General features: G+C 37.7%; 1 protein-coding gene across 2 annotated transcripts; it reads right to left on the reverse strand.

Moving 5' to 3' along the window:
- Positions 1-1924: 1924 nt before the first annotated feature.
- On the reverse strand, positions 1925-10513 carry odad3 (outer dynein arm docking complex subunit 3). Of its 2 annotated transcripts, none has more exons than XM_084427097.1 (13): positions 10349-10513; positions 10008-10120; positions 9822-9899; positions 9503-9703; positions 8905-9006; positions 7712-7837; positions 7179-7301; positions 5704-5847; positions 5429-5589; positions 5127-5283; positions 3865-4014; positions 3599-3683; positions 1925-2184 (listed from the first exon to the last, which is right to left on the reverse strand). In XM_084427097.1, exons 1-13 carry the CDS (start codon positions 10431-10433, stop codon positions 2054-2056), a joined length of 1656 nt encoding a protein of 551 aa, XP_084283223.1. In that variant the 5' UTR covers positions 10434-10513; the 3' UTR covers positions 1925-2053. The 2 variants fall into 2 exon arrangements, with proteins under 2 accessions (XP_084283223.1, XP_084283224.1); XM_084427098.1 differs by having other exon boundaries at positions 1958-2184; positions 5127-5280; positions 10349-10490.
- Positions 10514-14902: the final 4389 nt, after the last annotated feature.

The following is a 14902-nucleotide window of genomic DNA, read 5'->3' on the forward strand; positions in this document are numbered from 1 at the left end:
AAGAGCATGCTTCAGCTCTGAGGCCTAATGTAATGCACACACACACCCTCTTATACCTTGGTGTACTTAAGCCGGTCACACTATTTTCTGCTTCAGTGCCTCCAGTGTTATATAACAAGGTCAGGAAAGGACTTTACAGTAATATAGACAGGGAACCTGACCTGTACATGGAAATGTTGCAGGAATTTCATTGATTCACTGTATTACCTTAAAAATGTCTGTGATCATGTTTTGTTATGAAACAATTCTCAAAAGAGGAAACAATATTATGCCAACAAAGAATCCTCTGAATATCTCTGTTATTAAGACATCCACGATTTGAGCATTAAGAGTAAGTACAATGCGGATGTCAAATCATTGATAAAATCCAGGTATTTTCTAAAGAGTGTAAATGCCTCTAGAGAAACCAAGCTCTTCATTTTCTTGCGGGTTTATATATTTTTTAAATTGTTGATTAATTTTACACTATACACTACTAAAAACTTTGGGGTCAGTAAGATTTCTTAAACGTTTTTGAAAGACTCGTATGCTCACCAAGGCTGCTGCATTTATTTAATAAAAAAATACAATAAAACCCAATAAAACATCATTGTGAAATATTACTACAATAAAAATAATTTTCTTTTTGAATATATTTTAAAATGTAATTTATTCCTATGATCAAAGCTGAATTTTCAGCATCATTAGATTCTTCAGGAATCATTCTAATATGCTGATTTAGTGCTGAAGAAGCATTTCGTATTATTATTATTATCAATGGTAAAAACAGTTGTGCTGCTATTTTTTTTGTGGAAGCAGTGATCTTTTTTTTAAGAACAGCATTCTTTTGTAACATTATAAACGTCACTGACAGTGTGTGTATGTATGCAGTAAATTCTAGCAACAATCAAGGAACCCACAGGACATTTGTCAAATTCTGTGCTGAGATTGTATCTCTGCTTTATCTTCAACACAGGCGTCACGTGTGTCGTGTGAGAACTGAGATCACCAGGGGCCAGTTGTTCAAAGGTAAGCTGATCGGATTTTGGTTATCGGATTGGATCAGATCTTGAAAATGGGTTGTTCAAAAAAGAAAGAAGGAATCTGAAATCAGATTAGATCACGGAATCCAATCCTAGTTTTAATCTGGATCAAACCTTCAGTTTGTGTTGTTCAAAACTTGTCAGTAGGATTTGGATAACTTTGATCCAAAAAAAAACAGGATTATCCTGATCCCAACAGGGGGTAGGATTTCAAGGTGGATTCCAGCAAGAAAATGTAGTAAAACTTTAAAATTGGTCAAAAATACAACATTTGTATCATGTAATATACACACTCATATTTTTATTTTACTTTTGATTAGCTTTACTGTTAAAGTAATACATTAGGCCTTTCGGTAGCCCACTGTAAAGTAAAAAAGAGATTTTGGCACCATTAAATAATCCCCAAACAGCTGTAAAAATCAAACAAAAACATTACTGTATATTTAATCACTGTTTCTAAACTACATTGGCACAATCATAAGAGATGAACCAGTCAAAAGATCTTTGCAAGCGAACACAACGTTTTTTTGGTGAACGCTATACAAAACTTTTCTGAGAGAACGCAAAAGCATTGAAATATAAAAAAATTTTCCCTATCTCATATTTTTTACATGACCATGTCCCTTTGGGGGTTCCGTAGAGCACCAGTAATCCAGATTTGGTAATCGGAAAAAGATCAGGGTGATCCAATCCAATTTTGCTTTGAAAAACTGGCACAAAAGTAAGATGGATTACCTGATCCTGGATAGCAAAACATGGGATTTCCAAATCCAGATCATTCTGATCCAGATTAAACTTTTTGAACAACTGGCCCCAGGTGTCACGTTAGAGTCTTCTGACATGCAAGCAATCATGCACAAACAACACGCAGCTAATACATTTACAGTATTAAAATCAAACTACATCAACTGAGTAATTCATTTATTTTCCAAAGCATTAATGTGCAGACATACAGAAGGGAGATAAAGCTACAGCTGATCATGTTTTAAACTCTGTCAAATGTTGATGAACACTCTAGTGTCTGGATCAGATCAGAGTTTGCCCTTCCTCTTTTTAATGCGAGTCTTTCTCTTGGTGTTTGTGTCAATGATTGACTGCGACTGTTGCTTCAGGGTGACACGGGTGATGATATCACCCTCATCGTCGCCACTGTCGTCCTCATCTGTTGACAGAAAAGACATGCAGGTGTGTGTCAGCTCTGTCTGCTAAACGTTATTGTTCCCTGTACATATGGATCAACAGCATTCATAGTTCCCATGTACCAGTAGGCCAGTCTCTCAGTCAGACACACAATCACACGTAAATGTGATCTGGCCTTTGAGACATTAACAAATCCACCACCACTCTGTACAACAGAAGGGTGAGCTTTAACTTCCACACAGTGTACAGATTGAGGAATGGAACTAAATCAGAAGAGCACAGGTGAACATCTTGATAAGAGGGAGCTTTTGAACTGTGTACATCAAAATACACATGACCGTTCCTGGTCAAGAGCTTTCCAAGTTCACAAACCAGTGATCACTGGTGCAAAATGGAAATTAGAGTGCCCAAGATAAAGAAGTATAATGGGAATAAAGTTATTATACAGTATGTAATCTTTGTATCCATGTTGATTTCATATGGCTTTTATGTTCAACAAGAAGTTTAAATTTAACAAATGTCATGTGGTGTAACCATCAAGTAAAAAGTAATAGCATATTTTCTTTATACCTTGATGAATGATAAAATATATTTTTCAAGCTCAAAATAATTTGGGAAAATATCAAGTAGGATTTTTTATATTTTTTTACCATATAAATACCCTGAAATGTGTGACTTCACACCCCAAAAAGCTTAATTCAGATATAGGATACATGTATGGAAGCCCATTCCCGCCATAAAGAAATAATTATGAGGTCAATTATGGCATAAACAATTTAAATGATCAGGAAAAGTCATAAATATATATAAAAATTATATATATATATATATATATATATATATATACGTATATATAAAGTTGAAATTGTGAGATAAAAAGTTAATTCTAGCATAAAATATTTAAATGAATCAAGAAATGTCATAAGTATTACAAAACATTGAAATTATGAGATAAAAAGTCAATTATAGCATAAAAAATTTGATTACAGGAAAAGTCAAATATTACAAAAAGTTGAAATTCTGAGATAAAAAGTCAATTATGGCATAAAAAAATTAATTATCAGGAAAAGTCAATTATGACAAAAGTCAAAATTCTGAGATAAAGAGTCAATTATGGCAAAAAAAATTAATTATCAGGAAAAGTCATAAATATTACAAAAAGTCAAAATGATGACATAAAAGGTCAATTATGGCATAAAAATTGTAAATGATCAAGAGAAGTCACAATCACAAAAAGTTTAAATTAAAATATAAAAAGTCAATTATAACATAAAAAGATGAAATTAAAACAAAAAGTTATAGAAAAAATATCATAATTGTGACAAAACATTTAGACTTTTTAATCTCATAATTATGACTTGGTATTTCACCAAAGCATGATTTTTCTCTTATGTGGCAGAAATGAGATTCCATGGTGATATGAGCTAGTGTCTCACCATCAACAGAGTCCTGTTTCTGGGCCTCGTGCAACTGAATGCGCGTGTTGTGCTGGGGTAGTTTTCCTGCTATCCTGGCAGGGAACTGCAAAGGGGCATGAAATAAACAACATATTAGTAATATTAGTAAGCGTTATTTTACAACTTCCAAAAAAGTAAACTATGACATATATTCCTAAAGTAAACAAAACAGTCAATGTTTCCCTAGTTACACATTTTCAACGAGCCAAAATACAATAACAGCAACTTGACTAATTGTTCCTCACCTCCTCTTCCTCCATCTCCTTCAGGATGGTTGCCAGATCTTTGCCCTGCAGTTCCTCCTTCAGAAGCATCAGTTTCTGCTCAGCCTCAGACATCAGCTGCAGTGTTTGTTCTTCTGAGTCTGGAGGCAGCTGTGCTGTCGGACCCTTCATCTGCCAGAGACCAAGAGAAATACTCAGATATTTCTAATCTCTGCTCAGCTACATACATTTCATGCATTCATTGTCTGAATGTAAAAACGTTTCCTTAATCACTAACTACAGAGAAAACATCCCTGGACACTTTTTAATGAATTTTTTTCAGGGTTTAGATTAAAGGATTAGTTCACCTCAAAATGAAAATTTCCTGATAATTTACTCACCCCAATGCCATCCAAGATGTTCATGTCTTTCTTTTTTCAGTGGAAAAGAAATTACGTTTTTTGAGAAAAACATTTCAGGATTTTTCTACACACAATGGACTTCAATGGCAACCATAATGTTGAAGTTCATATCAATGCCGTTTAAAAGGGCTCTGAAGTGCTTCAAAGGGCTCTGCACGATCCCAGTCGAGAAATAAGGGTCTTATCTAGCGAAATGATTGAGATGGTCCTCACTGCAGAACATGAAATCCAGGGGGAGGAGTCGGATCCAGATCCAACTCCTCCTACCTTACATGTACCTAAACCTACCCATCTCCACCCCTTAATCCCTAAACCCACCTCTAAACCTACCAATCTCCACCCCTTATATCTGGATCCAACTCCAAATTTTTTTTTGAAAATGACTGATCGTTTCGCTAGATAAGACCCCATTCCTCAGCTGGGATCGTGCAGAGCCCTTTGAAGCACTTCAGAGCCCTTAGAAACTGCATTGATTTGAACTTCAACATTCTGGTTGCCATTGAAGTCCATTGTGTAGAGAAAAATCCAGAAATGTTTTCCTCAAAAAAACTTCATTTATTGTCCACTGAAGAAAGAAAGACATGGACATCTTGGATGGCACTGGGGTGAGTAAATTATCAGGAAATTTTCCTTTTGAAGTGAACTAATCCTTTAAGCCAGGATTAGGCCCAAGTTCAATCAGGACATTTAAGTAGCTTTTATAAACATGCCATAGAAAAATATATATTTCTGTTGTGCATCTTGAGACAAAACAATGTCATATTTTAAGATATTAAAAGAGTTCAGTTAAAACAGCTCAAATATGCATTTTAGTCTGGGACTCGGCTTAAGCCTTGTCAGTGAAACCAGGGGGTTTATGTATTTGACAAGATTCATTAGTACCAGTGGTATGTGCTGTAGTTTGTCACTGAGCTGCTTCACTCCTGCTTTGACAGTGTTTAGCGTATGTCTGACTCTGTCCAGACGATCTTTAACTGCATCACGGCGCAGCTGCTCCTGCTGCAGCTGACGCTCACAATCCTGCAGCATCTGCTGGCTGCTAAACAACCAAACACATGCACAGAAGAGAATTAGAGAGCTGACAGAGGACAATAATGTTATGTTATTACTCAGTCACAATAACAGAGCATGTGAAGTGATATCATAGCACTATTATTCATACTGCCTACAATGTCTGCTCTCACCTTGAGAGTTCAGTTTCTCGTGAGTATTTCATATCCTGAAGCTGAGTTTGCAGTGTATTCCTCTCTTCCTTCAGTTGAAGCAGCATTCTCTCATTTTCTGCCTTCATCTTCTCCAAATGTTCCTGTGTTTCTCCCTGAGAGATAAACCTGTCCACTATTTCCTGTTACAAGAGAAATACGGAATAAACATTGCTTAACACAAGAACAGAATTAACATTGCTTAACAAGGAGTAGTCTATAGACACTGAAGACAACTGAATGTAGTCTGTCCTCACCCGTGAGTCTGTGACTCCAGTGGCCTCTTTGATTTGCTGGAAAGCTTCCTCAAAAGTAGAGATGGCTTCCACTTCTTCTACTGCGTTGGCACTGCGCTGGGCCTCGCTGCTCAGCTCATCGGGGTGCATGGCCGCCCACTGGGGCTAGACGTAACAGACGGAAGGGGAATGGAGGGGAGATGGCTGAATAAACTCGACAAAATCATTCTGAGATACCTAGTTTTGGCCAAGCGGAGAAGGCTTAGTGAAAAGAACGGTCTAAAATAAATGTTGAGAAAGATACACCACCGGTCAAAAGTTCAGTATACTTAAATGTTTTTGAAAGATGCCTCTTATTCTCACCAAGGCTGCCTTTATTTGATAAAAAATACAGTAAAAACCGGAATATTGTGTTAAATTATTATATTTTTTAAACTGACTGTTTTCTATTAGAATATATTTTAAAATGTAATTTATTCGGGTAAAGCTGAATTTCCAGCATCATCACTTCAGTGTCACATGATCCTTCAGAAATCATTCTAATGTGCTGATTTGATGCTCAGTTATTATCAATTATTAATGGTGCTCAATTATTAATAACGATTTTTATCAGTAATGGAAAATATTAATATTTTTGTAGAAACTGAGTGTCTTTATGGTCATTTCTAATCAATTTAATGCATCCTTGCTTAATAAAAGTATTAATTTCTCCTTCCCCCCCCCCCCCCCCCCAAACCTTTGAACGGTAGTGTATCACAGTTCACACAAAACTATTAAAGGGATACTTCACCGATTAGCATTAAGCTTACTTATACTGGTAGTATTTTTGAATGACCGTGCTTCCCTCCCTCATTGTCTTTCATCCACATGAGCCAAAAATACATTTTCTGGCTTTTCTCAGTCTAGAAGTCACCAACTTCTAAAATAATTTCACATTTCTACTACATAAATGACCCACTTTAAATACACATTCATCTTTCCAGTGGTGAAATATCCCTTTAAGCAGCAAAAACTATTTTTCAACATTGATAATAATAAGAAAAGTTACTTGAGCACCAAATCCATATTAGAATGATTTCTGAAGAATCATGTGACATTGAAGACTGTATATGATGCTAAAAATATGGCTTTGTATCACAGGCATAAATTATATATTAAAATAGAAAACAGTTCTTTTAAATTGTCATATTTCACAATATTACTGTATTTCTCAAAAAAAAAAAAAGCTTTGGTGAGCATAAGAGACTTTACAAAATCATAATTATTCCAAGCTTTTGACCGGTAGTGTATATGCTCATAAACAGTTGAATTGTCTATTTTATTATTATTTGTGTGTTGTGAGCTTTGCAGCATGCTAACACCAAGCTCTATTAACATCAATTGCGAGTCCAGTCTCCTGTGCACTTCACATGAGAAGTGCTATTAGTATGACACACATATTTTTATGCTTATTAGAGTATTGCATTGTTAGCTGATGTGTGATGGAAGATGCGTACTCTTCTCTTCATCCTCTCTGCCTGAGCAATCCTCTCCTCCGCCTGCTTCTTGTAGCGGGAGAGGATTTTCTCTCGCTCTCTGCGCTCTCTGTACACCTGCTCCTCCTGAAGCTGCAGCTCAGCCTGGACACACACACACACACACACACATCTTAATGAAACGAGGCATTTATAGAGCGCTTTATTAGGTACTACTGTAAACCCAAAGCACTCTACAATCAGATCAGGGGGTCTCCCCTCAACCACCACCGGTGTGCAGCATCCACTGTCAGAACAATGGTACCAGTACGCTCACCAGAGGCTCTGGAGAGGAGAGAGAGTGATAAAGCCAATTGAAAGCATGATGATTCTTATTAGTAGGCCATGACTGATAAAGGCCAACGGAGGGAATTTGGGCAGGACACCGGAGTTACACCCCTACTCTTTACGAGAAGCATTACTTGCACAACCTTCACCGTGGCACACTTACACATATGCTTGCTTTGTTATCTCATTTGATTTTTTTTATCATTTATTAAATGTTTTGTCTTTACCTTGGCTGCATCCTTTGACAAGTGAGCGTCACTGTTCATGACCTGCAGTTCTTTGAGCACTTGTGTCTGCCGGTGGATCTCTGCCTCCATCCTGTCCAGCTGGGGCTGAAATGTAAGACTGTCTTCCTGAAGAAACAAATAAGAGGATAATCATAAATGTTTATTTACCATGCAGTTCAAAAGATTGGGGGTCGCTAAGAGATTTAATCTTAAAGGGATAGTTCACCCAAAAATGAAAATTCTGTCATCATTTACTCATAAGACCCATAAGACTTTCGTTCATCTTCGGAACACAAATGAAGATATATTTCTGTCCCTCCATTGACAGCCTCTGCAACTACCACTTTCAAGCCCCAGAAAGGGAGTAAAGACATCATTAAAGTAATCCATGTGTCTCCAGTGGTTTATCCTCAACTTAATGAAGCGACACGAGTGCTTTGTTTGCGCAAAAAAAAACCACAATTTACCACTTTATTTACAAAATATTCATCTCCATTGCGCGTTCACGAGAGCACCATGGCGCATGCGTGTTGTGTTGACGCAAAAGCAGACGTTGTTGCATGAACGCATGCTGGAGATTAATATTTTGTAAATAAGGTGGTAAATTATGTTTGTTTTTGCGCAAACAAAGCACTCTTTAATATTTTTAATAGATTACTTTAATGATGTCTTTACTACCTCTCTGGGGCTTGAAAGTGGTAGTTGCGTAGCTGTCAATGGAGGGAAAGAAAGCTCTCAGATTTCATAAAAAAGATCTTCATTTGTGTTCCGAAGATGAAGAGTAATTAATGACAGAATTTGCATTTTTGGTTGAACTAACCCTTTAATGAAAGAAGTCTCTTATGCTCACCTGTACAATTTAAAAGAACTGTTTTCTATTTTAATCTATTTTATAATGTAATTTTTTCCTGTGATCAAAGCTGAATTTTCAGCAGCCATTACTGTTCAGTGTCACATGATCCTTCCGAAATGATTCTAATATGCTGATTTTGGTGCTCAAGAAACCTTTCTTATTATTATAAGAATAAGAATATCTTTTGAATGGTAGTGTATGTGGGTTTATTGGATTGCTTAAATTTTCCCCATCACGTATATGGGGTATCATGCTTTATAATACACATCTGTGTGGGTTTATGCTTGTGTGCTGTGTCAGTCTGTACATGAATCCAGTTCATCTGTTCTTTCTCAGATACCTGTAGGTGGTCCTTCAGTTTGAGGTATCCTCGCATTATGTGCTCTGCTTCATGATGTTTCAGCTGCGCTTTCTCCAATCGGTTTTCCAGAATGCGCAATTTCTATACAACAAGCACACAAGTTCATTCATTTTCTTGCTTGAACTAACATAATAAATTGTGCTCATCAATACAGGGTGGGTATATCAACACTCTGCTTACCACTAATCTTGACAGAGAGGAAGACGAAAGACTTGAGAGAAGGAAGAAGAGAATTTACATAGGAAGAATGACCACTTAGGGAAACTTATTGGCAGAGTTCCCTTCTTTACTCTAATTCTCATTATGGTATGCAAAAAAATCTTATTTTCGCGAATTGTTTAGATTGTATAATAATAATAATAGTAATAATAAAACATTGTGGGCATGGTTTTGGACAGGATAATTTTATTTTTTAAATTAGCCTACAGAAAGGAGAAATTGGGACAAAAATGATTGGAATGGAAAAAAGGCTTCATTTTCTAACTGCTTTTTTTCCATTGGAAACCTGGACGATTCTTAAATTGTAAGATTCACCAGTGTTCATCAAAAACGCACAGGGAAAAAAGGCAGTTTCTACCTTTTCCTCCTCCTCTAGTTTCTGGTTGTCAGGCAGAGGGCTTCTGCTCTGTGGCTTCGGCTTCATGCTCTGTGGCTTCATGTTCTGGTACAGGAGCTTCAAGTCCTCAAAACGCTGCCTCTGTGTCTGAGTGGTGTGTTTCATAGCATTCAGCTTCTTCATTTTATCACACACCTCCTTCTCCAGCACCGTCCGAGCTGACTGCACAACAAAAATTTCTGTCAACCACAAATTATATGCAGGTGATTCTGTAACCACGGGCAATTTAACTGGAGATTACAAGTGAAAGAAGTGAAAAAATGTTTTTTAAATAACCCACCTTAACAGACATGTTCCTGAATGATGCTTTCTCAATCCCACGGCCATGAAAAACATCCTTGATTGCTTGTTCATCTCCCTGGACAACCATGACCAATATATGCATCAAATACACCTATAACGTTACTTAAATTATATGGTTATGTTTTAACATTACATATGTGTGTGCGTGTTCATAATGTCTGACCTCAGCCAGTTTCTTGTGCAGGTTTTTATTCTCATGTCTTAGCTGAAAGATGGTTTCTCTGTTCTTCTTGATGGCAGACTGAGAGCTTTCGAAATACGCGCTTCTGTCTCCCTCTAGTGGACAGAGAGAGAAAGACATTCAGCGGCCATGCGGAATTGGGTGTAAATGTCATGCAATATTAACTTTCCTTGAGAAGAATACATGATTAATTAGAACAATAATAAGAAAACAATTGAAATACTTATTACTCCACTACTTTAGCAATATTACAGAAGTAGTAATTAATTAATAGTTTTAAGTTAACGTTAACTGTTTTAGCGAAATCTGTAATAAAAACTTACCCAGAAGTTGAATTTTTCTTTGGAGCTCCGAAATTTGATTATGGATAGGGTGCTTGATGCCCCCTGAGACAGACGTGCCAGGCATTTTTATGAATATTTATTATTTTGAGGTTTAAATTTGGACTTCTGTCTCTACCGCCGTGTTGGCCTCCTCGTTTTGTGTCTGAAACTCGATGCTTAGCAACTGAACCACAGTGTAGCTCAGTGGTTCTCAACCTTTTTTTGGACCAGCGCCCCCTATCCAATATCCAGGTCCCTGACCGCCCCCCCACCCCCCACCCCCCAACTAATGAGCGAGCAGGAACGAGTGAGTTAACACATGAAATAAGTACAAAATTGCCATTTATTAATACAATTGAACTATAGGCCTACTCCACAGTCCACACCACAGTGATGAATCCAAAAAACAAGCTATAAACTGCATTGGCATAGCAATACCAGTGTTTCTCACAGGGATTTTGGTAAATCTGTGGTGGGTGGACCTCAAATTTTTTGTGCATTTTAATGTTAAATTCATCAATCTGGTGCACTTTGAGAGTTCAAAATTAAAAGCTCCAACCCATATTCAGTGTGCAAATTAAACAAAGAAAAGTTCAAACCTCTTTTAGTTGTATCTGTCTACATTACCCCAGCTAACAGGGAACGTTCCCAGAACATTGGCTAACGTTCTCTGAAAATTCTCTCAAAGTTATGAAAAAACTTTCTTGCAGTAACGTTCTTATACGTTAGAAATAACGTTAATACAACGTCTAAAAAACTGGACGCTTTGAACGTTCCTAGAACATTCAGAAATAACGTTTTTATAACTTAATGGGAACGTTATGGAAACGTTCTTATAACCTAAAATTGTTCGCTGAGACACTACTACATAATAATAGTTATAATAATAATCCCATGACAATAGCAAAAGCCTATATTGTAAAACAAATGCACTGAAAAATAAAGGACGGTCATTAAAGCGTTAATGTTTGCACTTAGGTTAACCATTTAGGAGAGTATTGCAAGAAGCTGCTTACATAAGGCAAGGCAAGGCAAGGCAAGGCAAGTTTATTTATATAGCACATTTCATACACAATGGCAATTCAAAGTGCTTTACATAGAAGAAATTAAAATAATAAAAAGAAATAAGAATAGTTAAAACAGTTTAGAAGAATACAAAATAAAATACAGTACAAACAGTCGGACGAACATTGGCACAGTGCTCATTCAGTAAATGCATAGTTAAACAGATGTGTTTTGAGTCTGGATTTGAATGTGACTACAGTAGGAGCACATCTGATCTCCTCTGGAAGCTGGTTCCAGCTGCGGCTGGCATAATAGCTAAAAGCGGACTCGCCATGCTTAGAGTGAACCCTTGGTATTTCTAGCTGATATGATCCTAATGATCTGAGTGATCTGTTGGGTTTATATTCAGTGAGCATATCTGCAATGTATTGAGGTCCTAGGCCATTGAATGATTTATATACCAGTAATAATACTTTAAAATCAATCCTAAATTTAACTGGGAGCCAGTGTAAAGACCTGAGGACTGGTGTGATATGTTCATATTTTCTGGTTCTGCTCAGAATCCTGGCGGCAGCGTTCTGTATGAGCTGCAACTGTCTTATGGTCTTTTTGGGAAGGCCAGTGAGGAGTCCATTACAATAATCCACCCTGCTGGTGATGAAAGCATGAACAAGTTTCTCTAAGTCTTGTCTGGAAACAAAGCATCTTATTCTTGCTATATTTTTCAGATGATAGTATGCTGATTTAGTTATTGCTTTGACATGACTACTGAAACTAAGGTCTGACTCTAGTGTCACACCAAGATTCCTGACTTGATGTTTAGTTGTTTGACCCCTAGAGTGAAGGTATGCGTTCACCTTGAGAACTTCATCTTTGTTTCCAAACGCAATGACTTCAGTTTTGTCTTTGTTTAACTGAAGAAAGTTTTGACACATCCAACTGTTAACTTCATCAATGCATTGGCACAGGGAGTCAATGGGGCTGTAATCGTTAGGCGATAGGGCTAAGTAGAGCTGTGTGTCGTCTGCATAGCTGTGGTAAGCAATTTGGTTCTTTCTCATTATTTGGCTCATTGGGAGCATATACAGGTTGAACAGGAGTGGTGCAAGAATTGAGCCTTGAGGGACTCCGCATGTCATGGATGTCCACTCAGACTTATGGTCTCCTATACTCACATAATAACCTCTCCCATCTAAGTATGACCTGAACCATTTTAGGACTATCCCAGAAAGCCCCACCCAGTTTTCCAGTCTGTCCAGAAGTATGTTATGATCGACAGTGTCAAATGCAGCACTGAGGTCGAGTAGTACCAGCACTGATAATTTGCCTGAGTCAGTATTTAAGCGAATATCGTTTATTATCTTTATGAGCGCTGTCTCTGTGCTGTGGTGCGGACGGAAACCAGATTGAAAATTGTCAAAGTATCCATTCGAGCATAAGAATTTGTTCAGCTGATTGAAGACAACTTTTTCAATGATCTTACCTATGAAAGGAAGATTTGAGATCGGTCTATAGTTGCTTAATATGGTCTTATCCAGATTGCTCTTTTTCAGGAGGGGCTTGACAACTGCAGTTTTCAGGGAGTTTGGAAAACTCCCAGAGAGAAGTGAAGCATTTACCACTTCTAGAAGATCTGCTTCTAAACTGTTTAACACACTTTTGAAAAACGATGTGGGAAGTGTGTCAAGAGCGCAGGTTGATGTTTTAAGGTGCTGTACGGTTTCTTCCAAAATTTTGCCATCAATTTCTTTGAAATCAGACATAGTAACTACTTTCTCAGGTGGTTTGATCTGTCTGACCCCAGCGTAACTCAAGGATGTGCTGATCACCTTTCTGATATTATTGATTTTCTCAGAGAAGAAAGAAGCAAACTCACTGCACTTGCTGTCTGAGAGCATTTCACTGGGAATCTGGCTTGGGGGGTTTGTCAGTCTCTCTACAGTAGCAAAAAGAGTGCGTGTGTTGTTTAAATTGCTGTTTATAATATTTGAGAAGAAAGTCTGTCTAGCTTTGCCTAGTTCCATATTGAAAGCATGAAGGCTGTCTTTGTAGATGTTATAATGGACTACAAGTTTTGTCTTCCGCCACATGCGCTCTACTTTTCTGCATTGTCTTTTCATATTTTGCACTGCTGTTGAGTTTCTCCAAGGTGCTTTTTGTCTGCCACTCTTCTTCCTGACTTTAACAGGAGCAATATCATCAATTACACCTTTAACTTTTGAGTTAAAAGAATCAAGGAGAAAATCAACAGAGTCTGCAGATATGCTTGGTGTTAAGGATATAGCCTTCATAAATAGGACACTAGTGTTCTCATTTAAGCATCTCTTCTTGACAGACACAGATCTCGCTTCAGTGGCAGGAGAGATCAATATATCAAAGAAAATACAGAAATGATCAGACAGTGCTACATCCTTAATAACAATCGATGAAATGTTTAGACCCTTACTGATAAGTAAATCTAAAGTGTGTCCACGATTGTGTGTGGGTCCATGTACATGCTGAGTCAGATCAAAAGTTTTTAAAACAGTTTTGATTTCTTTTGCCATATTGTTTTCTCCATTATCTATATGGATGTTAAAATCTCCAGCAATGGCAAAACAGTCAAACTCTGATGTAATTGTTGATAACAGTTCTGTAAGGTCCTCAGCAAAGGCTGGAGAGTATTTTGGAGGCCTGTAAATAATGAAAAGTAAAATGCGTGGAGCACCTTTTAACACAATACCCAGATATTCGAAAGACAAGTAATTCCCAAATGATATTTGCTTACATTGATAGATATCTTTAAAAAGAGCAGCTAGACCCCCACCTCTCTTAACAGCTCTGCAGACACTCATAAAAGTAAAGTTAGGAGGGGCTGCTTCATTGAGGATTGTTGCACTGTAGCTGTCTTCTAGCCAGGTTTCATTTAGAAGCATAAAATCCAGGTTGTTTGTGGTTATTAAGTCGTTGACTAGAAGTGATTTATTTTTAAGTGAGCGAATGTTTAAAAGAGCTAACTTAACAGACTTACTTTTCCCCACAGCAATATTAGTTTGACGTGTAATAGGCACCAGATTAGTTGGGTTTGCTGTACGGCTATTGAAGGCCTTAGACTTTCTATCATGTAATAGAACAGCAATAGAGAAAGATACAGGCACACTGGGTTCCCGCTTGTTTTGTAAACATTTGAGAAAGTTACTGTTATCAGAGCGGGCACCCGACACATATCACTGAGAGCTGGTATCAGTTGTTTTTGGTTCACCTCGAGCAGAAGGAGGAGGGTGTGGGCCCTGGCGTTGTGGCAGAGGCCGAAGAGCTCTCACAGGAGGAGGGGGAGGGCGAGGGCGAGCTGGGCCCGCAGGCTTTGGTGGTAGGGGTGCCTGTCTTTTTTTAGTTGGTATCTGGGGGCTTGCAGCAAAAGAGTGGGATAGTCTGGTTCCAGCATGCACCAGTTCTTCCATTTTCTGTGAGAAGCAGAGTAGTGGCGTTGCAGGGGAGAGGGAGAAAGTGTCTGGTGAAAGGGGCTGTTGCTCTGGTGTTATAGGAGGCTGTAATATGCTGTCCTGGCTT

Source organism: Rutilus rutilus (assembly GCF_951802725.1).
Source record: "Rutilus rutilus genome assembly, chromosome: 12".
In the NCBI taxonomy this organism is placed as follows: domain Eukaryota; kingdom Metazoa; phylum Chordata; class Actinopteri; order Cypriniformes; family Leuciscidae; genus Rutilus; species Rutilus rutilus.

Coding starts and splice junctions, on each gene's coding strand:
- odad3 (XM_084427097.1), bottom strand. CDS start 10,433: ATGCCTGGCACGTCTGTCTCAGGGGGCATCAAGCACCCTATCCATAAT. Junction 9,704..9,821: donor TCAGGAACATGTCTGTTAAG/GTGGGTTATTTA, acceptor TTTGTTGTGCAG/TCAGCTCGGACGGTGCTGGA. Junction 4,015..5,126: donor AACTACAGCACATACCACTG/GTACTAATGAAT, acceptor GGTCTCTGGCAG/ATGAAGGGTCCGACAGCACA.